Consider the following 27,397-nt stretch of genomic DNA (forward strand, 5'->3'; position numbering starts at 1 on the left):
ATTTCTATTTTTATTAAGTAAGAGGTCGGCTGTTTTTGGCGGCGCGGAATTTATTCCTAGGATGACAAGTACCCTAAACACGAAAGTAGGCGAGCGGATTGATTGTGTCCTTCTATTAAAAAATAAATAAATAATATGTACTAAGAATGACGAGGTTATTAAGTGATCATAGTGCATTAACGTAAAATAAAATTAGGTGCCGCCCTCGCGATGAGTGGTCAAAGACACCTGAGCCATTAGTATTCACACAAGGAGGAAGACTACCTGGCGACGCACCTAGAACACGTCGTATTGATCGCCTGTCTCCGTTTTTTGACCTGAAGAAAGTTTTTCCTTTTATGTTAATTTGATTTCATGAGCTGAGCAAGATGTTCGTCGTTAGACTTATTCTCGTCTCATGCCTTGCAGTGGCCGTTTTCGGACAGACATCAAGTAAGTTTAACGGTCTCTCTCCCATTTTGGACAACAGGTTGTCATTATATAGTCTATTGAATGTCTTGTCGAACAACGCATTTCAAACCAGTTTAGTTAGTCTTAACGCTAGAATCCTTAATCGAAACAATAAACAAAGCGATTCCCTGCCTCTGTTTTGCTAAAAAAACAAAACAAAGGGATGGGCCTGGAGAACTCTCAAATGTATAGACTGAGCTATGGATGAAAGGACTGACCATCCATGGTATCAACATTTGAGTTTAACCATGTTTTGAGGCTATACAGTGTTTGTTTACGTTTACAAAGTTCACAAACATAAATGTATAATTCGAAAAATGGATGTCGGAACTAAGGATTCTAGTTTTAAAGAAACGGAAAGGGGCTATGGGTTATGAGCTTGAGTTTAAACACATAAAAATAAATCAGTAAAAGTTGGAAATAAATCATAAGACTAATGCACTGAGTTATCCTTCCGTTCTCATAAATCAGGAGTAAGACTGAGGTTAATGAAAGCAGGCTATCTATCGTTGGTAAAAGGCTGTAATGCTTTCAAGTTGCCTCTGAAGAGTGAGCGCTCAATCTGCTGTTCAATGGTCACTTCTAACTTCCAATACTAATTTACTCACACAAATTCAAAGAAATTAGTAGGCCTATGATTGTCATTGTTGAAACATCTGCATTTTCTTATTTGTCAACATTTTAGTCTTTTTTTAATACCCTTCTGTGCATGTTTATATTGTTCAAAGTTAATATGTCATTCTGTATCTCTGCAATTGAAGACAAGCAGTAGGCTACAGCAAACATTAACTAGCTATTTTTCACCAAAAAAAACCCAAGCGTTGTTGTGTGGACCAGTATGGGAGATTAAGGAGTGCTACTTGAAGGATTTCCCCCCCAGGAATTTTCTACTGTAATTTAATTTCCCTCAGATGGTACACTGCCATACAAATGGGTTGGGAGTCTGGTGAGCTAAGCTGAAATGTATTGGCGATTGCAACATTTTTATTATAAAGACATTCATAATTGTTTTGCTACTACTGTAGGTTTAATCCTTACCAAGGAAGGAAACCAATCGTTTTCATCAAATCTATGAGTATGCAGTATTCATTTTGTAAAGGACCAGTCTGCCTTTGCTCCTGAAGAGTCATTTGGGTGGCCCTAAGCTTTTGAATAGATATTTTGGCTAATTCTCAGTGTTTGCAACTGTTGCAGATGCCACACAGATTCCATGTCAGAGTCATTTGGGTGGCCCTAAGCTTTTGAATAGATATTTTGGCTAATTCTCAGTGTTTGCAACTGTTGCAGATGCCACACACACTGTTTAGTTCCTATATTTCAGTCTGGTCCTTACAGAGTTTGGCTGATCTGGGATCTGCTAGCAAGCCAGGCTTAAGAGATGGTGCTAGCTCAACCACGTCACCACGTCAACAACGTTGTGTCATATTTGAACCTTTCAAATTGTTTGCCTTCACACTTTGATCCCGGTCTACAGTATTTACTACAGTATATGAAGTGGTTACTCATTTTCTATGGTGGCATGCCACCTGAAACAATGTTTTTAATGTCATTGCTTGAATTACTGTGGCTCTGGAAAGTTTTTAATTGTGAGGAAGGATAACATAAGGAATGCAAATTTATGTTGGTTCTTCTTCGCATCTATAAGAAAAGCCAGTCTTGAACCCCCAGTTGATCATATCAAGAAATTTCATTGAGTTGGTCATTGAAATGTTCATCCAACCCGTAAATGGCAAACTGGGATGTTCTGTCCTGAGAGGGGATGATACAGCTGTGGCCCACTGATTGCCCATCTCTGTTTTTTGTTGTTGTCTAGGACTGCAACCTGCACTGCTTGATTGGTTAATGACTATTTCAGGAATGCGCTCCTAATCCCCCCGAGTAAGCGGGAGATGTTACCACAGTAACCCAGGAGAGCGATGGCTAGGCCCGCTAAAACTTGAATGACACTGCACACAGTGAAGACCCCTGAGTTTCTCGCTCATTGGGATTATCAAATGGCTTGGCTTGATTGAGACTCAAATGACTCAGCACAGAAAATACCCTCGTTTTTTGGCTCAGTGATGACTCAAATGACTCGGCACAAGTGAAGAGTCCAGTGTTTCAGGGAATCCAATGTCCTGGCATAATTCAGACTCCATTGACTTAGCACAGTGAGGAATCATATTGCTTGATTCAGACTCTAATTATCTAATTCAGTCTGGAATGAGTCAATTTAAGACAACTATGGAGGACTATCCTCAATTAAGGCTCTTGTTGTGGTGAGACAATAATGACTTGAGACATTTAGGCCTACTCAGGGAACCCCCACTTGTTCGCCATGATCACTGTAGTCAACAATGTATTGTACCTTGGCCTTTTTTGGGATGGTTTCTTTCCAGAGAAACGAAAAGGCAAAGTCCATGACCTCATAAATACCTAGGCTTCTCGAACATTATGTTCTTGTCATGTTGATAGGCGTATATTTTCCTCGTCGTTTTGATGATCAGTTGACCTTAGATAGTGGAGTTGATTCATATGCATTGCTTTTATAACTACTCTTTGACACTGATGTGTGTTGTTTAACAACTACTCATTGACACTGATGTGTGTTGTATAACAACTACTCATTGACACTGATGTGTGTTGTATAACAACTACTCATTGACACTGATGTGTGTTGTATAACAACTACTCAATGACACTGATGTGTGTTGTATAACAATTAGTCATTGACACTGATGTATGTTGTATAACAACAACTCATTGACACTGATGTGTGTTGTATAACAACTACTCATTGACACTGATGTGTGTTGTTTAACAACTACTCATTGACACTGATCTGTGTTGCATAACAACAACTCATTGACACTGATGTGTGTTGTATAACAACTACTCATTGACACTGATGTGTGTTGTTTAACAACTACTCATTGCCACTGATGTGTGTTGTTTAACAACTACTCATTGCCACTGATGTGTGTTGTATAACAACTACTCATTGACACTGATGTGTGTTGTATAACAACTACTCATTGCCAATGATGTGTGTTGTATAACAACTACTCATTGACACTGATGTGTGTTGTATAACAACTACTCATTGACACTGATGTGTGTTGTATAACAACTACTCATTGACACTGATGTGTGTTGTATAACAACTACTCATTGACACTGATGTGTGTTGTATAACAACTACTCATTGACACTGATGTGTGTTGCCATTAGTGCCCTGAAATTATTGACATGGACAAACATTTGGATTATGAGACAGGGACTCAAAAAGTTGAAATGGGACCCAACTTGTGTTGGTCTTCGTCATACACTTTCAGTGGGAATGTGCAAGTACGAAGGTGTGTGTGGGTAGGAGAGAAGAGTGTGGGGTGGGTTGCTTGGAGGTCAGATGTGAGGCTTCAATGGATGTCTTTCAGAAATCAGTGTGATTGTGTTTTCAGGTATGTCCACACACACACACACACACACACACACACACACACACACACACACACACACACACACACACACACACACTGTTTTATCGTCCCTGTCAATTAATAACATTTTAAGTGCTCTCGGTTGCAAGTCATGACTTGATAAAAAGGCTGTTAAGAAATGTCTCAACAAGATGGTCAATTTTACGCCTGTAGTGATAGAATGTCTGGATAATGTAGGCCTCTGACCTAGATGTAATTTTGAATTCAATCACAAAACTAGAATAATTTACATAATATGAGAAAAAACAACACGTCACGTAGAGGGATTCAAACTTGGCAAAATATTCCCTTTTAGTTAATATTCTATCCATCTGAGAGGTGGTGATAAAGGTCAGTCGGTTACTTTCTCATGGGTCTTACAATCACTAACTTCAACTTTTTTATCTGGATTTTTGTGGTTCAGCTCAGAGTTCTCAACGTTTGTGTGTTTCCCCAACCATTGTGTTGGTGGGCCGTCCCTCCTATCTGGATCAGACTCTATGGAATAGTATTGTAGCATGTCCACCCACTCAACCCAGAGTGGATGAGTGGATGACCTCAACCCCATCGAACACCTTTGGGATGAATTGGAACGCTGACTGCGAGCCAGGCCTAATCCCCCAACCCCCATCATCAGTGCCCGACCTCACTAATGCTCTTGTGGCTGAAGGGAAACAGGTACCCCGCAGCAACGTTTCAACATCTAGTTGAACGCCTTCCCAGTAGAGTTATAGCAGCAAAGGGGGGACCAACTCCATATTAATGCCCATGATTTTAAAATTAGATGTTCGACGAGCAAGTGTCCACGTCCTTTTGGCCATGTAGTGTATCATTAACACTATTTCCCAAAAGTCAGATTTTATAACCTAATACATCTGAAAATAAGAACTGAGCTCTGACATAGCTGTGAAGGTTTCTCGTAACAACTTTGACGATGTTACATTTTGTGGTTCTATTTAAAGTTGTTTCCGCGGGTTTCAAAATTAGCATGACACAAGCTGAATTAAATGTAAAAGGCTTTGAAAACAAAATCTTGGTATATGCTCAGTGCTCCGTTGATTTCAGAGACAGGCTTGTTTTTGTGAGAAATCGTAGAAAAATAAGAGGTATTTCGAATGAATATGAAAAGTGTATACTAAAATATGAAAATACTAGTAGTCATGTTTCAAAATCAATATCCATTTTAGCTCAATTTTTTATGTCCTGCGGATTCGAGAAGAAAGATGACAAGTTCAACGGGAAAGTGAGCCTGTCAAGTAACCAGTAGCCAAAATTCTTGCACAGAATCCAGCCTAGCTGTTGTGATGCAGTTTTCCAGATTTTTGACCAGTTTTTTTCTCTGGCCTCCATTGATTTTGTCACCATAATTCTGGCCATCCTAAAAGGGTAAAAACTCCAAGAACCTTTGAACGGATTATGTTAGAGGAATGAGGATTGGTCAAAAGATGCATTTTTGATTGGACACGCTAAGTATTGTCTAACTTTGCACAATTTTCCCAAGATGGTTTCTCAGAAACAAGCTATGAACTGTCTCATATACAGGTAACTGACAAAATATAGAACACACAAGTAGATTAGATTTTTGGCGTCTCTTATGGTGTGGTGTGCATTTTCCTGGCAGTTTGGAACCACCAAGACCTTCCTACACTTTTTCCTAACCAAACTGAGCAATCGGGGGAGAAGGGCCTTGGTCAGGGAGGTGACCAAGAACCCGATAGTCACTCTGACAGAGCTCCAGAGTCCCTCTGTTGAGATGGGAGAACCTTCCAGAAGGACAACCATCTCTGCAGCACTCCACCAATCAGGCCTTTTTGGTAGAGTGGCCAGACGGAAGCCACTCTTCAGTAAAATACACTTAACAGCCCACTTGGAGTTTGCCAGAAGGCACCTAAAGGACTCTCAGACCATGAGAAACAAGATTCTCTGGTCTGATGAAACCAATATTGAGGTCTTTGGCCTGAATGGTGGCAGCATCATACTGTGGGGATCTTTTTCAGCGGCAGGGACTGGGAAACTAGTCAGGATCAAGGGAAAGTTGAACGGAGCAAAGTACAGATATCCTTGATGAAAACCTGCTCCAGAGTGCTCAGGACCTCAGACCGGGGCGGAGGTTCACCTTCCAACAGGACAACGACCCTAAGCACACAGCCAAGACAATGCAGGAGTGGCTTCGGGATGAGTCTCTGAATGTCCTTGAGTGACCCAGCCAGAGCCCGGACTTGAACCCGATCGAACTTCTCTGGAGAGACCTGAAAATATCTGTGCAGCGACACTCCCCATCCAACCTAACAGAACTTGAGAGGATCTGCAGAGATGAATGGGAGAAACTCCCCAAATACATGTGCGCCAAGCTTGTAGCGTAGTACCCAAGAATACCCGAGGCTGTAATTGCTGCCAAAGGTGCTTCACAAAGTACTGAGTAAAGGGTTTGAATACTTTTTGTTTTATTCATAAAAAACTGTTTTTGCTTTGTCATTATGGGGTCTTCTGTGTAGATTGATGAGGGATATGTTTTATTTAATAAATTTTAGAATAAGGCTGTAACGTAACAAAATGTGGGAAAAGTCAAGGGGTCAAGGGGTAAATGTGATATTTCAGTTTTTTATATAAACTCAGCAAAAAAAGAAACGTCCCCTTTTTCAGGACCCTGTCTTTCAAAGATAATTAGTAAAAATCCAATTAACTTCACAGATCTTCATTGTAAAGAGTTTAACACTGTTTCCCATGCTTGTTCAATGATCCATAAACAATTAATGAACATGCACCTGTGGAACGGTCATTAAGACACTAACAGCTTACAGACGGTAGGCAATTAAGGTCAAAGTTATGAAAACTTAGGACACTAAAGAGGCCTTTCTACTCTCTCTGAAAAACACCAAAAGAAAGATGCCCAGGGTCCCTGCTCATCTGCGTGAACGTGTCTTAGGCATGCGTGCCCAGGAACGCACAATCCCTCCATCAGTGCTCAGACTCTCCGCAATAGGCTAAGATAGACTGGACTGAGGGCTTGTAGGCCTGTTGTAAGGCAGGTCCTCACCAGACATCACCGGCAACAACATCGCTTATGGGCACAAATCCACCATCGCTGGACCAGACAGGACTGGCAAAAAGTGCTCCTCACTGACGAGTCGTGGTTTTGTCTCACTAGGGGTGATGGTCGGATTTGAAGGAATGAGCATTATGCCAAGGCCTGTACTCTGGAGCGGGATCGATTTGGAGGTGGAGGGTCCGTCATGGTCTAGGGCGGTGTGTCACAGCATCATCGGAACGAGCTTGTTGTCATTGCAGGCAATCTCAATGCTGTGTGTTACAGGGAAGACATCCTCCTCCCTCATGTGGTACCCTTCCTGCAGGCTCATCCTGACCTTCCAGCATGACAATGCCAACAGCCATACTGCTCGTTCTGTGCGTGATTTCCTGCAAGACATGAATGTCAGTGTTCTGCCATGGCCAGCGAAGAGCCCGGATCTCAATCCTATCGAGCACGTCTGGGACCTGTGGGATCGGAGGGTGAGGGCTAGGGCCATTCCCCCCAGAAATGTCTGGGAACTTGCAGGTGCCTTGGTGGAAGAGTGGGGTAACATCTCACAGCAAGATCTGGCAAATCTGGTGTAGTCCATGAGGAGGAGATATACTGCAGTACTAAATGCAGCTGGTGGCCACACCAGATACTGACTGTTACTTTTGATTTTGCCCCCCCCCCCCCTTTGTTCAGGGACACATTATTCCATGTCTGTCGAACTTGTTCAGTTATTGTCTCAGTTGTTGAATCTTGTTATGTTCATAGAAATATTTACACATGTTAAGTTTGCTGAAAATAAACACAGTTGACAGTGAGATGACGTTTATTTACATTTGCAGAAAAAAAAATGTCTTTGTCATTATGGGGTATTGTGTGTAGATTGAGGAAAAAAGGTCTGAATACATTCCGAATGCATTGTAAACGTAGTATTACTTTCTTAGCTACAGTATACATATCTCCCTGGCATATTACATCATTTATGCAGCAGCATACAAGACATTGTTGGACTCACCCTGTTGTTGTGCTCTACTCACTTGAACAGGAAGGTGGTGCGGTGGGCCTTCGTGGGCAAATCTTGTCATCAGGCTTTATCATCAAAGTCTGTCATTCTCAGGATTTATGGAGCTTTCAAGACAACTGGGAACTCTGGGGAAAAAACGGTTGAATCATGACGTTAGTGATCTTCAGGTCGGAGCTTTAGAAAGAGGCCCAGGTTCCCGACTTGGAATTCCGAGTTGGATGACAGTTCAAAATGTATTTTCCCAGTCTAGGCTTGTTTTTTTTCTAGAGTTCCCAGTTGTCTGAGATATCCCAGTTCCGATTTTCCAGTTGTTTTGAACGCGGCAGAAATCATGACAGCATGGCCAATGTTGAATGTTTATCCTTTTAAGCTTGGAAAAGAGACCTTTAAACACAGACTTGGACCACACATCCACTCCAATGAATAGCAGGCTAGTGATTGCTTTGCAGTGTTTGCAGTTAGCCACTGATACCTTCCAAACCACTCATTGTTGAATTTGCGATTTCCAACTTGTTGTGTAGTATTTATGTCCAATGGCCGATGAGCACCGATATGTTTTAACTATAATTTCTCCGTATTTACCTCTGGCTGACCCACCACCACAGAAAGCACTAAGCTAGGCTGGAACACCTGCATTACTCAAGAAAGCAACAAAAAAAAGAGACTGTTTGTATGCGGCTTTATTAACTCATATGTTTCGTTTTTTTCCATTGTTTGCAAACTGATATGTGACACGTATTAATGCCAAAATAACATGCAAAACAGACAAACCTGCACTGAATGACGGGTCGCCACTGGTCATTAAAAGGAGTTGGTAAAAGCAGTATAGGAACTTATCAGAAGAATTTAAGTGCAAGTGCCAGGAATATTTTGCAGTTTACTTCCCTAAACCATTACAAAGTAGTTTCATTGTAGGGAAAATTCATGTCCCGAATTGTCTTGTGTGTTTTATGGGTGGACGTGAATCATTATATAATGTTACTGTGACACGAAAGAGGAAGAGACAGTCAAAATCGGTCCCTTTCCTGGCTTCTCACCCCCCCAGTGAACACTGGTAACCATGCGATAAATCTATTTAGTCACACAACACAAAGTACAGAGCAGGTTACCTACCTACAGTACAAATAATGGCATTGTCTACGCCTAGTAGTTATGGCCTTGGACAGTGGACTCTTGTGTATTTTATTACATTACCTGCTTTTTCTCTGAGTGATACCCGTAAATATGTTTCCTCTGACAGAGTAGGCATATACAATGTAGAGTGAAACTTTAGCCAGGTGCCTCAAGTGTTGCTGGTTGGATAGCTTTGTTCTCTTTCAGGGGCCCCTGTAGTTCTCTTGGGACAGGTTTGAGCTGTATACAGTCAAGAGCTGAACCCACAAGACTCCAAATAAAGACCCTATTCTTTGCTGCTGCTGTTCTGCAAGAGCATCACGGTGGACAGTAAATGAAAGGATGTGGGTGTTTGTGTCTGCATTGTCTGTGTGTAGGGGTTGGTGTCTGCTTCAGTTATGAAATATGACCGTTTAATCAGTGTCTATCTATCTTGGTGAACTTGGATCTGTCTTATCCTGCCGACTACAATTATCCAAATGAATGGCATGTTATAGATTTTATCGTAGCATTAAGTAGCAATGGCTTAAGGTATAAGCAATATTGTACTTTCACCTTTTTGACTGAGTTACACCTGTCCAAGCCTTTAGCTCTACAGAAATACCTAAGGGACATTGGATAAGGGTTCTTCCCACACCCCTTCTACCTGAAGTGTGCACTTGTTCAAGTGTCTACCATATTTCTTACACCAGTCCAATTCTTTGAAATCCTTGAGGGGGAGTGAATTAATAGATACCGTCACCTCAGGGAGAAGGGGGAGAAACCATATTGGGCTAGGGTGGAACATAGAGGATAGGAAGACTCAATGTTTTTTCAGGGCCCATGCCAGTACGTTGTGGGAGTCTTCCCAGCTGGGCTGATTAGAGAGGGGAGGAAGAGAGTCTGGCTGTGGCAGTACAGCCTTGTTTCCATTGTGTGAGAGTAAATCAAGAATGAACTGGTCTTCTCTACCCGTCACAGTACCTGACCATTGACAATATTTCCTGTTCAATTTCATTATATACAATTTCTTAGAATTAAAACGTTTTTGTAACAGATTATTATACATTAGCTGCAGTAAAAACTAGTGTCAACTTTTTTAAGGGACACAGACCTTTCCAGTCAGCCACTGAATGTTGTTTTTGCTACAGTAATTATCTTAAAGGGCAATTCCATCACTTTTCAACCTCATATTCATTATTTCCAGTACAATACCAATACCAGTTTCTACATATGTGAAAACGCCGCATTTCTAAGTTTTGTAGTTAAAAATATGAAGTTAAAATGTTTTACTCAATGACATCAAAAGTAAAAACATTGATTTTCAAACAATATGAGATTTGCTGTGACACTGAAATGGCAAAAAAATCATTGCAGGTTTTGAAAAGTGGTGCAATTTTTTTAATCTATACCCTTCAGACACTAATCCCAATTCTGAACCCCCAGCTACATCGGCTCCCACGTCTACATCGGCTCCCACGTCTACATCGGCTCCCACGTCTACATCGGCTCCCACGTCTACTGCGACTCCCACGTCTACTGCGACTCCCACGTCTACTGCGGTTCCCACGTCTACTGCGGCTCCCACGTCTACTGAGGCTCCCACGTCTACTGCGGTTCCCACGTCTACTGCGGCTCCCACGTCTACTGCGGCTCCCACGTCTACTGCGGCTCCCACGTCTACTGCGGCTCCCACGTCTACTGCGGCTCCCACGTCTACTGCGGCTCCCCCGTCTACTGCGGCTCCCACGTCTACTGCGGCTCCCCCGTCTACTGTGGCTCCCACGTCTACTGCGGCTCCTCCGCCTACTGCGGCTCCCCCGTCTACTGCGGCACCAACACCAACACCGGAGGCCACTACAACACCATCAAAATCAGGTAGGCTCATTAGTCGTCCAGTTAACCTTCTTGTTTTTCCATGACCAAGGGTGTCAAACAGCAGGGCCAATTTCATATGGGCCGTCATGTTGGCTTGGTAAGATTTTTTTCTTTAAAAAAATGAATTGAATGACTAAAGCCATATAGCTTGTAGAAAGAATGGCTGTGTCACGACTTCTGCCAAAGTTGATGTCTCTCCTTGTTCGGGCGGTGTTCGGCGGTCGACGTCGCCAGTCTTCTAGCCAATGCCGATCCATTTTTCATTTTCCATTTGTTTTGTCTCGTTTTCCCACACACCTGTATCTCATTTCCCTCATTATGTGTTGTGTATTTAACCCTCTATTTCCTCCATGTCTTTGTGTGATATTGTTTATCTGTTTTCATGTACAGTATGCGCACGTTAGGCTGGTTGCGCTGGGTTATGTTCAACCCGTATTTGTATTTCGTGTTCGTTTGTGCCGTGTGCTTTTGGTTTGCCAAATAAAAGGCTCAGTTTTACTACCAAATATCTGCTCTACTGCGCCTGACTTCCCACAGCCCTTCACGCATACCTTGACAGGCTGATGGAAAATGTTTAACTTAGCAATCACTGAAACGAAAGCTAGACAGTCAGGACATTTATTGAAAGAGGAGTAATTGTTTTGCAGATTTTGACGATAAAACAAAAGCTAGAGTCATTGAGCATCAGAAATTCCAAAGACTATGGATAGAGGAGTATATTTTTCAAACTGTGACGGCAAGGCAATACAATCCATTTTCATTGCTGCCCTCTAGACATCAGTGACTTAGTTGTTTAGATGACAGAATGGCAGCTCCCTAAAGTGACTGAAATAGGATATGGATTGGGTTAACACCATTATCAGACCTAGCAAAGTTATCTGGTGACATGATTAGATTTCAGGCAATTATTTCAATGCACATATACAGCGCCTTCAGAATGTATTCACGCCACTTGACTTTTTCCACATTTTGTTGTGTTACAGCCTGAATTTAAAATGGATTAAATGTAGATGTTTTGTCACTTGCCCACACACAATAACCCATAATGCAACAGTGACATTTTAAAAATGAAAAGCTGAAATGTCTTGAGTCAAAAAGTATTCATCCCCTTTCTTATGGCAAGCCTAAATAAATTCATGAATAAAACTGTGGTTAACAAGTCATATAATAAGTTGCATGGACTCACTCTGTGTGTAATAATAGTGTTGAACATGATTTTTGAAGGACTACTTCATCTCTGTACCCCACACATACAATTTCCTGTAAGATCCCTCAGTTGAACAGTGAATTTCAAACACAGATTCAACCACAAAGCAAAGATGGGCACATGTTGGTATTTTATTTTATTTAACCTTTATTTAACTAGGCAATTCAGGTAAGAACAAATTCTTATTTACAATGATGGCCTAGGAATAGTGGTTTAACTGCCTTGTTCAGGGGCAGAATGACAGATTTTTTACTTGTCAGCTCGGGGATTCAATCTAGCAACCTTTTGGTTACTGGTCCAACGCTCTAACCACTAGTCTACCTGCTAATAACAATAACTCAGTTGCCGGAGAGGAAGGAAACCGCTAAGGGATTTCACCATGAGGCCAATGGTGACTTTTTAAAACAGAGTTCAACCGCTGTGATAGAAGAAAACTGAGGATGTATCAATAACATTGTAGTTACTCCACAATACTAACCTTGTTTGCGACAGGGCACTAAAGTAACACTGCAAAAAATGTGTCTGTAACTTTTTTAAAACTTTTTGTCCTGAATACAAAGTGTTATGTTCGGGGCAAATCCAATACAACACATTACTGAGTACCACTCTCCCATATTTTCAAACATAGTGGTGGCTGCATCATGTATGCTTGTAATCGTTGATGACTGGGGAGTTTTTTAAGATAAAAAAGAAACGGAATGGAGCTGAACACAGGCAAAATTCTTGAGGAAAGCCTGGTTCAGTCTGTTTTCCACCAGACACTGGGAGATGAATTCACCTTTCAGCAGGACAATAACCTAAAACACTGTAGTTACTTCTACAGTGATTACCCATTATGGGCATAGCCAATTCAATATTAAAATCCAAAATGAGTGCCCCATTGCCAATCTTAAATGGTGATATGATATCCCACTTTGGATATTTTTTTAATTTATGTACATCATTTTCAGAGTAAGAATTTAAAAAGATAATTACATTTTGTTCATAATTTTCAGGATTCACAGATGAATAATTGACACCTGGTGTGGTGGCAGGTAGCCTAAAGGTTAAGAGCATTGGGCCAGTAACCAAAAGGTTGCTGGTTCGAACCTCCAAGCCGACTAGATGAAAAATTGTTCTGTGCCCTTGATCAAGGCACTTAACACTAATTGCTCCTGTAAATCACTCTGGATAAGAGCATCTGCTAAATGACTAAAATATAAAAATGATTTACTTTTTTACAGCATTAATACACTCTGTATAACAAGTATTAAACTACAGTATTCAACTACAAAATACATTCTTTTGTTATTTGTAAACATTTATACATATTTATTAAGCATTTGTAAGTACTGCATTGCAAGGATGAATACATAATAATTTACAAACCATTTTTAAGCATGGTTTAATTATTAACATTTTTATAAATTGTAATAAATTAATGCAAGTAAATAGTCACAAAACATATCATTACAACTCCTATTTTAGAGCAAATAGTAAGGTTTCAAGTAACAGAATCTGTGCTAAAAATTTGCTTGCAAAAAATGCCATATCACAGTACTTGCAGTGTAATTTAAAATGATAAACCCGGCAGTTTGGGTCCTGGATGCTGATTGGTTTAAACAGCATTTCAGCCATGAGTATATCAGACAATATTCCATTTGTTTACTGTTCTATTTATGTTGGTAACCAGTTTAGAATAGCAATAAGGCACCTCCACGGTTTGTGGTAGATGGCCAATATACCATGGCTAAGGGCTGTATCCAGACACTCCCCTTCACGTTGAACATTAAAACAGTCCTTAGCCTTGGTATATTGGCCAATATACCACACCCCCTCTTGCCTTATTGCTTAAATATATAACCAGCACAATTGTGTGTCGCGTGCAATATAGGCTAATTGAAAGCTGCAGTAATTCAAACTAATTTGAGTAAGTGCCACTTGTGTGTATATATCTTTTTAATTTGAGTCATTTAGCAGACGCTCTTGTCCAGAGCGACTTACAGTTAGTGCATTCATCTTAAGATACAGTTGCAGTCGGAAGTTTACATACACCTTAGCCAAATACATTTAAACTCAGTTTTTCACAATTCCTGACATTTAATCCAAGTAAAAATTCCCTATCTTAGGTCAGTTAGAATCACCACTTTATTTTAAGAATGTGAAATGTCAGAATAATGGTTGAGAGAATGATTTATTTCAGCTTTTATTTATTTCATCACTTTCCCAGTGGGTCAGAAGTTTACATACACTCAACTAGTATTTGGTAACAAGCTTCCCACAATAAGTTGGGTGAATTATGGCCCATTCCTCCTGTCAGAGCTGGTGTTACTGAGTCAGGTTTGTAGGCCTCCTTGCTTGCACATGCTTTTTCAGTTCTGCCCACACATTTTCTATAGGATTGAGGTCAGGGCTTTGTGATGGCCACTCCAATACTTTGACTTTGTTGTCCTTAAGCCATTTTGCCACAACTTTGGAAGTATGCTTGGGGTCATTGTCTATTTGGAAGACCCATTTGCGACCAAGCATTAACTTCCTGACTACGTCTTCAGATGTTCCTTCAATATACCAACATAATTTTCCTACCTCATGATGCCATCTATTTTGTGAAGTGCACCAGTCCCTCCTGCAGAAAAGCACCCCCACAACATGATGCTGCCACTCCTGTGTTTCACGGTTGGGATGGTGTTCTTCGGCTTGCAGGTCTCCCCCTTTTTCCTCCAAACATACCGGTTGTCATTATGACCAAATTGTTCTATTTTTGTTTCATCAGACCAGAGGATATTTCTCCAAAAAGTACGATCTTTGTTTCCTTGTGCATTTGCAAACTTGGTTCTTCCTTGCTGAGCGGCCTTTCAAGTTATGTCGATATAGGACTTGTTTTATTGTGGATATAGATATTTTTGTACCTGTTTCCTCCAGCATCTTCACAAGGTCCTTTGCTGTTGTTCTGGGATTTATTTGCACTTTTCGCACACCATGTTCATCTGTAGGAGATAGAACGCGTCTCCTTTCTGAGCGGTAAGACGGCGGTGTGGTCCCACGGTGTTTATACTTGCGTACTATTGTTTGCTCAGATGAATGTGGTACCTACAGGCGTTTGGAAATTGCTCCCAAGGATGAACCAGACTTCTGGAGGTCTACAATTTTTTTTCTGAGGACTTGGCTGATTTCTTTTGATTTTCCCATGATGTCAAGCAAAGGTTTGAAGGTAAGCCTTTGAAGGTAAATACATCCACAGGTACACCTCCAATAGACTCAAATGATGTCAATTAGAGACTTCTAAAGAAACTTCTAAAGCCATGACATCATTTTCTGGAATTTTCCAAGATGTTTAAAGGCATACTCAACTTAGTGTATGTAAACTCACTGAAATTGTCAGAACGGCGTGCTCGGGTTGGGGATTAGGGTTTGAGAATAGCTTGAAGGTTGGGAGGGGCAGATCATCTTGCTGTTCCATACTTAAATCAGTAACTCATAACTCAGCCCTCGAGTTCGGCAGTCGTGTTGGTTTTCCATTTTGCTTTGATTAATTGATGCCACTGATTGGCTGGGAAGTGCACACACAAAGGCTGTGTTTAGGATGAAGGAAATGCAGTAAACATTTTAAGTATTAGGTAATGGTGCTGTTTTGATCAACCAGCGGAGGAAAGTTATTATTGTGGCTAACATGGCAATTGTGTACGGTGTGCTACTGCATGACTATTGCTATCAAATCAAATCAAATTTATTTATATAGCCCTTCGTACATCAGCTGATATCTCAAAGTACTGTACAGAAACCCAGCCTAAAACCCCAAACATCAAGCAATGCAGGTGTAGAAGCACGGTGGCTAGGAAAAACTCCCTAGAAAGGCCAAAACCTAGGAAGAAACCTAGAGAGGAACCAGGCTATGTGGGGTGGCCAGTCCTCTTCTGGCTGTGCCGGGTGGAGATTATAACAGAACATGGCCAAGATGTTCAAATGTTCATAAATGACCAGCATGGTCCAATAATAATAAGGCAGAACAGTTGAAACTGGAGCAGCAGCACGGCCAGGTGGACTGGGGACAGCAAGGAGTCATCATGTCAGGTAGTCCTGGGGCATGGTCCTAGGGCTCAGGTCCTCTGATAGAGAGAAAGAAAGAGAGAAGGAGAGAATTAGAGAACGCACACTTAGATTCACATAGGACACCGAATAGGACAGGAGAAGTACTCCAGATATAACAAACCCCGACACAAACTACTGCAGCATAAATACTGGAGGCTGAGACAGGAGGGGTCAGGAGACACTGTGGCCCCATCCGAGGACACCCCCGGACAGGGCCAAACAGGAAGGATATAACCCCACCCACTTTGCCAAAGCACAGCCCCCACACCACTAGAGGGATATCTTCAACTACCAACTTACCATCCTGAGACAAGGCTGAGTATAGCCCACAAAGATCTCCGCCACGGCACAACCCAAGGGGGGGGGGGGGGCGCCAACCCAGACAGGATGACCACATCAGTGAATCAACCCACTCAGGTGACGCACCCCTTCCAGGGACGGCATGAGAGAGCCCCAGTAAAGCCAGTGACTCAGCCCCTGTAATAGGGTTAGAGGCAGAGAATCCCAGTGGGAAAGAGGGGAACCGGCCAGGCAGAGACAGCAAGGGCGGTTCATTGCTCCAGAGCCTTTCCGTTCACCTTCCCACTCCTGGGCCAGACTACACTCAATCATATGACCCACTGAAGAGATGAGTCTTCAGTAAAGACTTAAAGGTTGAGACCGAGTTTGCGTCTCTGACATGGGTAGGCAGACCGTTCCATAAAAATGGAGCTCTATAGGAGAAAGCCCTGCCTCCAGCTGTTTGCTTAGAAATTCTAGGGACAATTAGGAGGCCTGCATCTTGTGACCGTAGCGTACGTGTAGGTATGTACGGTAGGACCAAATCAGAGAGATAGGTAGGAGCAAGCCCATGTAATGCTTTGTAGGTTAGCAGTAAAACCTTGAAATCAGCCTTTGCTTTGACAGGAAGCCAGTGTAGAGAGGCTAGCACTGGAGTAATATGATCAAATTTTTGGGTTCTAGTCAGGATTCTAGCAGCCGTATTTAGCACTAACTAAAGTTTATTTAGTGCTTTATCCGGGTAGCCGGAAAGTAGAGCATTGCAGTAGTCTAACCTAGAAGTGACAAAAGCATGGATTGGCTATGGCTATGTGGGCCACATTTGAATAGCAGTGCGTGGTCACCCTGAGGGACACCCCGAGCACCAGAAGCAAACGGACCCCAATGAAAGTTGAATAACTGTGTGCAACATTTTAATTATTTATTTACACTTATTTTACCAGGTAAGTTGATTGAGAACATATCATTTTTTACAGCAACGACCCGTGGAATAGTTACAGGGGGAGGAGAGGGGATGAATGAGACAATTGGATGCTGGGGATGATTAGGTGGCCATGATGGTATGAGGGCCAGATTGGGAATTTAGCCAGGACACCGGGGTTATCATCTTTACTCTTACGATGAGTCAGGACACCGTTTTAACATTCCATCAGACAAAAAGGCACCCTACGCAGGGCTATGATAACTTCACTGCCCTGGGGAATTTGGATCTCTTTTGACCAGATTGAAGAGTGCCCCCTACTGGCCTTCCAACACCACTTCCAGCAGCATCTGGTCTCCCATCCAGGGACCGACCAGGACTGATACTGCTTAGCTTCAAAGGCAAGCCAGCAGTGATTTGGGAGCAGGGTGATATGCTGCTGGCAATTTCAAGAGCACTTAAGAAAACTTAATTAGTATGTACTGTTGCAAATGTAACCAAACATTTATTTGCACAAACCTTTATTTGCAACATGTAAAAAGACAAAAGTAAATGGTGACAGCTTATACAGTCGTGGTCAAAAGTTTTGAGAATGACACAAATATGAATTTTCACAAAGTCTGCTGCCTCAGTTTGTATGATGGCAATTTGCATATACTCCAGAATGTTATGAAGAGTGATAAATGAATTGCAAAGTCTCTCTTTGCCATGCAAATGAACTGAATCCCCCAAAACCATTTCCACTGCATTTCAGCCCTGCCACAAAAGGACCAGCTGACATCATGTCAGTGATTCTCTCGTTAACACAGGTGTGAGTGTTGATGAGGACAAGGCTGGAGATCACTCTGTCATGCTGATTGAGTTCGAATAACAGACCGGAAGCTTCAAAAGCATGGTGGTGCTTGGAATCATTGTTCTTCCTCTGTCAAATATGGTTACCTGCAAGGAAACATGTGCTGTCATCATTGCTTTGCACAACAAGGGCTTCACAGGCAAGGATATTGCTGCTAGTAAGATTGCACCTAAATCAACCATTTATCGGATCATCAAGAACTTTAAGGAGAGCGGTTCAATTGTTGTGAAGAAGGCTTCAGGGTGCCCAAGAAAGTCCAGCAATGTCACGTTCTGACCTTTTGTTATGTCTTTGTTATAGTATGGTCAGGGCGTTAGTTGGGTGGGCAGTGTGTTCTTTTTTCTATGATTTGGTATTTCTGTGTTTGGCCTGGTATGGTTCTCAATCAGAGGCAGCTGTCAATCGTTGTCCCTGATTGAGAACCATTCTTAGGTAGCCTCTTTTCACCCTTGAGTTGTGGGTGATTGTTTTCTGTTGAGTGTTTGTATCTGCACCAGACAGAACTGTTTCGGTTTCGTTCGTTCACTTTGTTGTTTTTGTTCAGTGTTCAATTACTTTATTAACAATATGGACACTTACCACGCTGCACATTGGTCCTCACCTTCAACCACCGCCAACGGCCGTTACAAGCAAGCGCCAGGACCGTCTCCTAAAGTTTATTCAGCTGCTGGATCGGGGCACCACCAGTACAGAGCTTGCTCAGGAATGGCAGCAGGCAGGTGTGAGTGCATCTGCACGCACAGTGAGGCAAAGACTTTTGGAGGATGGCCTGGTGTCAAGAAGGGCAGCAAAGAAGCCCCTTCTCTCCAGGAAAAACATCAGGGGCAGACAGATATTCTGCAAAAGGAACAGGGATTGGACTGCTGAGGACTGGGTAAAGTCATTTTCTCTGATGAATCCCCTTTCCGATTGTTTGGGGCATCCAGAAAAAAGCTTGTCTGGAGAAGACAAGGTGAGCGCTACCATCAGTCCTGTGTCATGCCAACAGTAAAGCATCCTGAGACCATTCATGTGCGGGGTTGCTTCTCAGCCAAGGGAGTGGGCTCATTCACAATTTTGCCTAAGAACATAGCCACGAATAAAGAATGGTATGAACATATCCTCTGAGATCAACTTCTCCCAACCATCCAGGAACCGTTTGGTGATGAACAAGGCCTTTTCCAGCATGATGGAGCACCTTGCCATAAGGCAAAAGTGCTAACTAAGTGGCTCGGGAAGAAAACATGGATATTTTGGGTCCATGGCCAGGAAACTCCCCAGACCTTAATCCCATTGAGAATTTGTGGTCAATCCTCAAGAGGCGGGTGGACAAACAAAATCCACAAATTCTGACAAACTGCAAGTATTGATTATGCAAGAATGGGCTGCCATCAGTCCATGTGGCCCAGAAGTTAATTGACAGCATGCCAGGGCGGATTGCAGAGGTCTTGAGAAAGAAGGGTCAACACTGCAAATATTGACTCTTTGCATCAACTTCATGTAATTGTCAATAAAAGCCTTTAACACGTATGAAATGCTTGTAATTATACTTCAGTATTCCATAGTAACATCTGACAAAAATATCCGAAGACACTAAGGCAGCAGACTTTGTGAAAATTAATATTTGTGTCATTATCAAAACTTTTGGCCACGACTGTATATAAACCACTTGTAAAATTAACTATATCAACTACACTTTTTGTTATCATATTTTAACTACAACTAAAATAGGAAAATGAAAAATGTATAGAACCGAACTCACCCTTGGTTTCCCTGCTAGAAATCTGTACCTCGTTGAAATGCATCATCAAGCCAAACCAGTTGTACCCCCCAGGTGTAGGGGAATTATGCTGTTTAGTGGACAGAAAGTCTCCCCAAGACTTGCTCTGTACCATCTATTCTACACAGATTATTTTGTATTAATAAATGCATCACAAAGTGCTATGTGTATTCTGAAGAACTGTGTTCCTCTTTGATTTTAAGATCCCTGTGCCCCAAACCCATGCGAAGGTGGCAGCAGCTGTCAGCCAGGCTATTATGACTCCCACTTCACCTGTCTCTGTCTGGCTGGCCAAAAATACTCTGAGTCTAGAAAGCGATGTGAGGAAGGTGGGTAATCTCCTGTCTGCCACCACTAGTGGGTGCTACAATACCATGGAAGACAGCATGATATAGGCCTAAATAGCTCTGATTGGTAGGGAGGAGAGCTTCATCATCTGCAATGAAAAGTTCGGAACTTTAGAAACTCTTCTGATTTAAGACCAGTTGAGAATGTTTTGTCCTGAGTATGGTTAAGTGTGGATAAACTGGTTCGAGATTTGTATTTAGCTTCCACGTGAAACAATCGGATAGGCTTAGGTTTTGGCCAATAAATTGATATATTTATAAATGTATGAATACATAAATGAGAGCAACCTCACAGTGGCTAGAGGAGTCAAACTCAGTTAAAGATATAAGATATTAGCTATAGCATCTATACATGTATATTGGATCTCATTTACCATCTCCTCTGTGGGCTTTTTAACACAATGCTGCATCCCCACTGTTTTCAATAAGTGCTTATAATTCGTATTTGTCATGTGTTGATTCTGATTTTCAGCCCAGGTCTTCCCAGGATCTCTGACCCTGCCTAGTATGACCTTCAACGATGACATGACCAACCCACAATCAGAAAATTTCAATACATCAGCTGACAGGTTAATTACTATGGTAAAATAGATATGATACTTTTTACACTATGTATGCCTGGCTGTAGTTCAAAATCACAACTTTTCTGCAATGTTACATAGGTCATTACCAAGCTGTTTGTGACATTTTTGACAACGTGTGAGCTGGGTAACAGCTGCATTACACTTATTTATATGTCCTTGGAAACTGTCCCAGTCAACCCAGGTTGTAGAAGCTGTAGAATTTTCCCAAGCAGGTATTTTCAGAACAGTTAGTGCAGTAATTCTGAGGAGAAAATATGGGTTAACTTGATTTTCCAAGGAGCATCCATGTTGACCCGTTCAATCAGTGAACATACATCTACTGTAGTAGTATGAACATTCTCATTTACTTCCTTAATCTCACATATGAGATGAAGTTGATAAAGAATTGCCTTCTATTTTAAACATTTTCTAATTAACATGATGGGATACAATTTAATGTGTGTGGGGGTATCCTTCAGTCAGTATCAGCTACTGTAATGGCCTCGAAATATGCTAATAAAGATGGACCCCCATGTAAAAATATGATAACGACGACTTTAGTACAGCACCTAGGGATTTTACCCTCTTGGTGTAATGGATCAGGTTTTGGAATGGCAGTCATAGGGACTAGGGTCCTGGTCGGGTTACCCACCTAATTAACTACATTGGTGTAGGAAGTGGTTAGTACCATTGGAAGCATGTCCCTAGCAAGTCTGGGCCACAGTATAGTTTTCTGGGGCATAGCTATTTTTGGTTGTTAGTGTGCATGCATTACAAGGTAATCAGAGCTATTCTCACTATATTGAAATGCCTTAGCCGCTATTCAGCTTGATTTCTACATGTAAAACTTCTCTCACAACGATAAAAACAAACCAAAAATTGTTTTAGACAGCTGAAGCAAGCACACACATTTATTCAGGAAATGTACCATTTCAGTCGATCTTACCTTAGAAGTATGACGTCATCCACCATAAACCCATGTTTACTTTGCAGGCTGACTAGCATCTATTGAGTGTTGGAATGTCCCATCAATGTAATGCTCAAATCAACTTATACAAGACATGTTTTACCGCTATATAATCCAAAAGAAAGCTTGATATTTACTGGAAGCCTGAGAACATTTTTTGCTGTTAACTTTTCAGTGGGTTTTACATCTTAACTTTTTCCTTTTGCTGTTTGCAATTTCACAGATGATTATTTGAAGTCAAATTATTTGATTCCCCATGATTGAACCGTACCCCGTCTACGACAGTGTTTGTAGCAAACAACAGTCTCCTTTATTTAGCTGTACTAGGCAAAAAATGATGAACTGTCCAGTAAATGTATATTGTGAACTTATTAGCATTTGTCTGTCCAAAATACAGATGAGGGGTCTTTTCCAGAGTCACCATGGCTACATTGATTCCACAGTGCTGAATTTCAGGTCAGTGTTAATGTAGTTACTGTGGTCCCTGTTTTTACCAATAAACTATCACTTTGCATTACCACTCACTCTATAGGCTACTCTACAATTTGTTTGTTGTTGGTTTGATTCTAACAAACTACCTTCATCCTTGAAGTTAATGTCTTCTTGAATTTTTTTAACCTAATTTATTGTGTCAGTCCAGATTATTATAGCCATCATGATAATGTATAATTTTGATTGGGAAGATATCACACGCCCAAGACAACTATTGACAGAAGATTGATGCTGTTGCTATCACTACTTTCATGAGTATGTGATAGTTCCATGATGATCATAATTCTAAAAACACTGACACTATTGCCTCCTAGCAAAATGGCTAAGGGTCCGGCCCGTACCATCTGGTCACTCAAGTCAGGTGGTGTCAACGTGGCCATGGAGAATAATTTTAAACTCGACTCCACCATCACAGAAGCCGTCATCAATGGAACGATACAGGGTGCTATTGAAGACTGTGACAAAACGGGTCCCGTTTGTTTAAATCCTCTACTTAAAAATGCAGCATACAAAGGTACGTCCCCTATAGTAATAGTAACGCACTATTCCCTTGATGTATAATGACTGTGGTTTAACATAAGCTAGGAGGCAATCTTGTGAGCATAGCTACAATGAATGTCAAGGGGAAGATAGAAAATCAGTGGTGGAAAAAGTACTCAATTGTCATACTTGAGTAAAAGTAAAGATAACTTAATAGAAAATGACTGATGTAAAAGTGAGTCACTGAGTAAACTTGATTAAAAGTCTAAAAGTATTTGGTTTTAAATAAACTTAAGTATCAACAGTAAATGGAATTGCTCAAATGTACTGAAGTATCAAAAGTTAAAGTATAAATAATTTCAGCTTCTTTATATTAAGTAAACAGCATAATTTTCTTGTTTTTATTTTATTTACGGATAGCCAGGGGCACACTCCAACACTCAGACATAATTTACAAATGAAGCATTTGTGAGTCCACCAGATCAGAGGCTGTAGGGATGACGAGAGATGTACTCTTGATAAGTGTGTGAATTTGACCATTTTCCTGTCAAAATGTAATGAGTACTTTTGGGTGTCAGGGAAAATGTATGGAGTAGAAAGTACATTATTTTCTTTAGGAATGTACTGAAGTAAAAGTTTCCAAAAATATAAATAGTAAAGTAAAGTACAGATAGCCCCCAAAACTGAATTGAGGATTACTGTTCTAGGAAAATATGTAAAAGAGGAGTTGAACAGTAGAAAACAGTTTGTCACTGTAACTCCTATTGATAGACATCTGGAGCATTCAGTAGACTAGGTAACTATAATGTTAACTAGCCAATGAATTCTGAACACTATCCATATTACTATGTCACTAATGTTTGTAATGCTTAGTCATGTCTTTTGGATGCATTCAGGCCTCCGGGGGGGTAATGAAGACATGATGGGGGGGGGGGGGGGGGGGATTGCGTCATATCAGGAAATTGATTGAATTGATGGAATTGAACACTATTTGCCCCAACCACAATGCTGAATGGAGGTACTTTCTTACTGTATGTAATCCTCTCCCTGTGGCACTCTCTATACAGTAACCAATCTGTGTGATTCGTATCGGAAACCTTGTGACGACACGTCAACTACTTGTACTTCTAACAGTGGTAGACCTATATGTACTTGTCGGGACAATTACGTGAAATCGGAATACTCTATCAGAACATGCAAAGGTGAGTGGCACCGATTGTTCCTCTTACAATAGACTCTCGGGGTTTGTATGAGAGAGGGTAAAAAGAGATTGGGTCTTGGTGGTGTGTGTGTGTGTATGTGATAGACTTACTTTACCGTCTCTGTCTGCAGCTTGTGAAAGTGGGAAGGAAGCAGAGAACGGTGTGTGTAATGAGTAAGTACTCAAAACATTTAATCAATTTAGTCATTTCCCATCAATTCATTTATTCAGTCATATCTATTTTCACGTTAACAATGTCTTTCAACTGGGAGTTTGGATACAGTGCAATGGTTAACTTGCATTATTGGTCTGTGCAAAGATTTTAAAAAATGTTTTTTTTCTTTCAGTTGTTCATTTGGTTACTCGGGTTTGAACTGCAATGAATGTAAGTATAACATACCATATTATGGTATGATTCTTCCTTCCAAGGATTTGACACTAGGCTGCCTCTGGCCTTCGCAATAGGTGTTGTTCTCTCCTTTCATGTGGTGTTTCCTGTAATAGTGGTATTGAGTATACTGGTGTTGGCAGTTTTTTTTTACATCTCTCCACCCTCTCTCTTGCTCTCTCGCTCTCTGTCTCTCTGCAGCATGGAAGTTGATTCTGGTGATTGTCGGGACTGTTCTTGGTGCGCTGCTACTCATCACACTAATCATGCTGCCAGTAGTTGCACGCAAGTGAGTCACACACACACAGAGGACAACATTTACACCATAATATTTGAATCATATCAAATACAATTCAATATATACCTTCATCTTTAATCTTGTTACGATTCCACGATTGACCCTAATGGAGTATAAAAGGAAGTTGTTAAATCTTATGTGTATTGTCGTCTTCTATAGGACGTCCAAGAAGAGCTCCTCCAAGAAGTCCTCGAAGAACGCTGAGGTTCCTACCTACACCAGCCCCTATACTGCCAAGGACTTCAGGGCATCGGCCTTAACCAATGGGGGGGTGACCAATGTCAGTTCAGGTTTTGCGGGTGTACCCAAGATCCCCCGGGCCATGCCCAACAACAACAGCTGGGACCGTGGCAGCAACCTGGAGATGACAGAGAGCGGTAGCAGACAGGCACTGGTGACCAGGGGAGACAAAGGAGGGGTAAGAACCTCGGGAAGGGAGAGAAGAAGAATGAGTGAGAAAGGAGGGTGGGGAAGATACAAGAGTTCATCTGGCCAGATAACTACCAAAATATTACTTTATGTCTAATCTCGGACATCCAGAACTAACATCTTGCGTAATTTCACCAGATGCTCGATTAAGTTCTGGGGGTAAACGTGTTAGAAAATCTACTAATGAAACTAGCGAAGTCTCCACCTCTAAACCGAAATACTCAGCCGGTTTTAGGCAAGTCTATGGTCAGCATGTCCCCTGATTTATCCATATGATCAGTGGCACAAAGTCAGTGTGGAATTCTGGGAGGGAAATGCTCATGCAGGGTTATTGCTAAATTGTCAAATATTTAAATGTCAGTTACTATACATATAAAGTACCAAATAGTACAAAGAACTGGGCCAATTTAACCCCACGAAAAACAATTTATTGAAGAACATTTCAAGCACTTGCATTCAACATTAATTATGCATTAAAGTATACACAAAAATTTGTATTTTTAGGAAATGTTTTATTGGTTGTAATATGATGTCTTCTCAACCAGAACACTAGTTACAAGCAGAAAATGACGTCATTAAAATGTCTGGTGCCAAATTTTTCCCGCTGGGTAAAGACCAAGACCCCCAGGACTGAGATTGTCAGATACAGATGTTGTTTTGTGTTTTAGATTGGCAGCTACCAGAACCCTGATGACACAAGGAGCTTCAACAACAAGAACCCCTACCAGAGCGGAGGTCAGGGCAACAACCCCTACCAGAGTGGAGGTCAGGGCAACAACCCCTACCAGAGCGGAGGTCAGGGCAACAACCCCTACCAGAGCGGAGGTCAGGGCAACAACCCCTACCAGAGCGGAGGTCAGGGCAACAACCCCTACCAGAGCGGAGGTCAGAGCAACAACGTCTACCAGAGCGGAGTTCAGGGCAACAATCCCTACCAGAGCGGAGGTCAGGGCAACAACCCCTACCAGAGCGGAGGTCAGGGCAACAACCCCTACCAGAGCAGAGGCTAGGACAACCCTTACTTTACACACGACAATGGAAGAAGAAACTGAAGACCCACTGGAACAATTAAGGATACCATTTTCTTCAGAACGCAAATGCTTAGAAATCAGAAACCAATAACACTGGTTTTTAAATAGTCCTACTTGTGATTCTGCCCTATGTTCTACTCAACTTTTATGCACTGTGTATCAATCTTTTTTTGTTGTACAATAAATGATAGTTGAGTTGCAGTGTCCATTCTGTCCATGAGTGGGCGGTGTATCCAAGCTCCTGAAATTTATGTAGCCAAAAGGCTACTAATGTATTGTCGCTCAGTTTTCCTTATGTTTTTAAGTATTAGTTAATCCATTCTCATGTCCTGATTGTATTGTATAACTGTAATGAATGTGTTTTTTCTAATATCAATCCAATACTGTATTCATGTGTGATTACATGAGGGCTTAGTCTGTGACTCATGCAAATCTTACGTTAACGCCAATGCAAGATGTTATAACATGAAAGGCCCAAGTTTCGTGTGCTAAATCATCATTATATTATGATTGCATGGGTCTGTCATTATAAATGTTTCTTGTTAATTTATTTGAATATGGACGAACCCAGTTAAATTGATGTTAGGGGAATTTATTGGTGTGGTTCGCCATTGTCTATTTGATCTCTTGTACATCTACATCGGGGTTTAGAAATAGCAAATAATGCCTTTTATCCTTAATGTGCCATCTTAATACATATTGTATATGTAATATAAATATAGTCAAATATAAATAAACAGAATGTGTGTAAAATTGTTCAATGATACACACAGTTCAGTATGATGACTTTTACACAATACATTTTGTAAATGAGACTGGCTTCTCGTTGGAATAAAGAAAAGGAAAATAAATCAATTTAGAATTTACAACTGCGTTTGGTTATTAATTCAGAGTTTGTGTGTTTCTGTACATAATGGAATTTTAATAGTGAGACTGTATCATATTGCAAATATGTAACGTGTGCTGTCAGGATGCAGTTCTGTATTTTAAGATTAAGATCACATCATTCAACAATTGTACACAATATATCCCAACCCCTCCGAAAGGCATGGATTTTTAATAACACTTCTGAATAATGTCTGTAAAGTGTAAAGGCACATGCTTCCATCTTAGAAATGTGTTTAAAATTATGCTTAGGTGGAATTATTAGTATTTCTGTCAAAAATAGCCTGTGGATACATAACCCAGGCTAGGT

General features: G+C 41.2%; 1 protein-coding gene across 2 annotated transcripts; it reads left to right on the plus strand.

The window, feature by feature from the left end:
- muc13b (mucin 13b, cell surface associated) lies at positions 1–27,068 on the plus strand. Of its 2 annotated transcripts, none has more exons than XM_031799717.1 (12): positions 1–432; positions 10,487–10,918; positions 20,210–20,335; positions 20,826–20,935; positions 22,281–22,339; positions 22,690–22,889; positions 23,923–24,057; positions 24,188–24,230; positions 24,404–24,441; positions 24,646–24,733; positions 24,902–25,160; positions 25,840–27,068. In XM_031799717.1, the coding sequence occupies exons 1-12, from the start codon at positions 369–371 to the stop codon at positions 26,179–26,181; spliced, it is 1,896 nt and encodes a 631-aa protein (XP_031655577.1). In that variant the 5' UTR covers positions 1–368; the 3' UTR covers positions 26,182–27,068. The 2 variants fall into 2 exon arrangements, with proteins under 2 accessions (XP_031655577.1, XP_031655578.1); XM_031799718.1 differs by having other exon boundaries at positions 234–432; positions 10,505–10,918.
- Positions 27,069–27,397: the final 329 nt, after the last annotated feature.

This window comes from Oncorhynchus kisutch, linkage group LG20, assembly GCF_002021735.2.
Source record: "Oncorhynchus kisutch isolate 150728-3 linkage group LG20, Okis_V2, whole genome shotgun sequence".
Taxonomy (NCBI): Eukaryota; Metazoa; Chordata; class Actinopteri; order Salmoniformes; family Salmonidae; genus Oncorhynchus; species Oncorhynchus kisutch.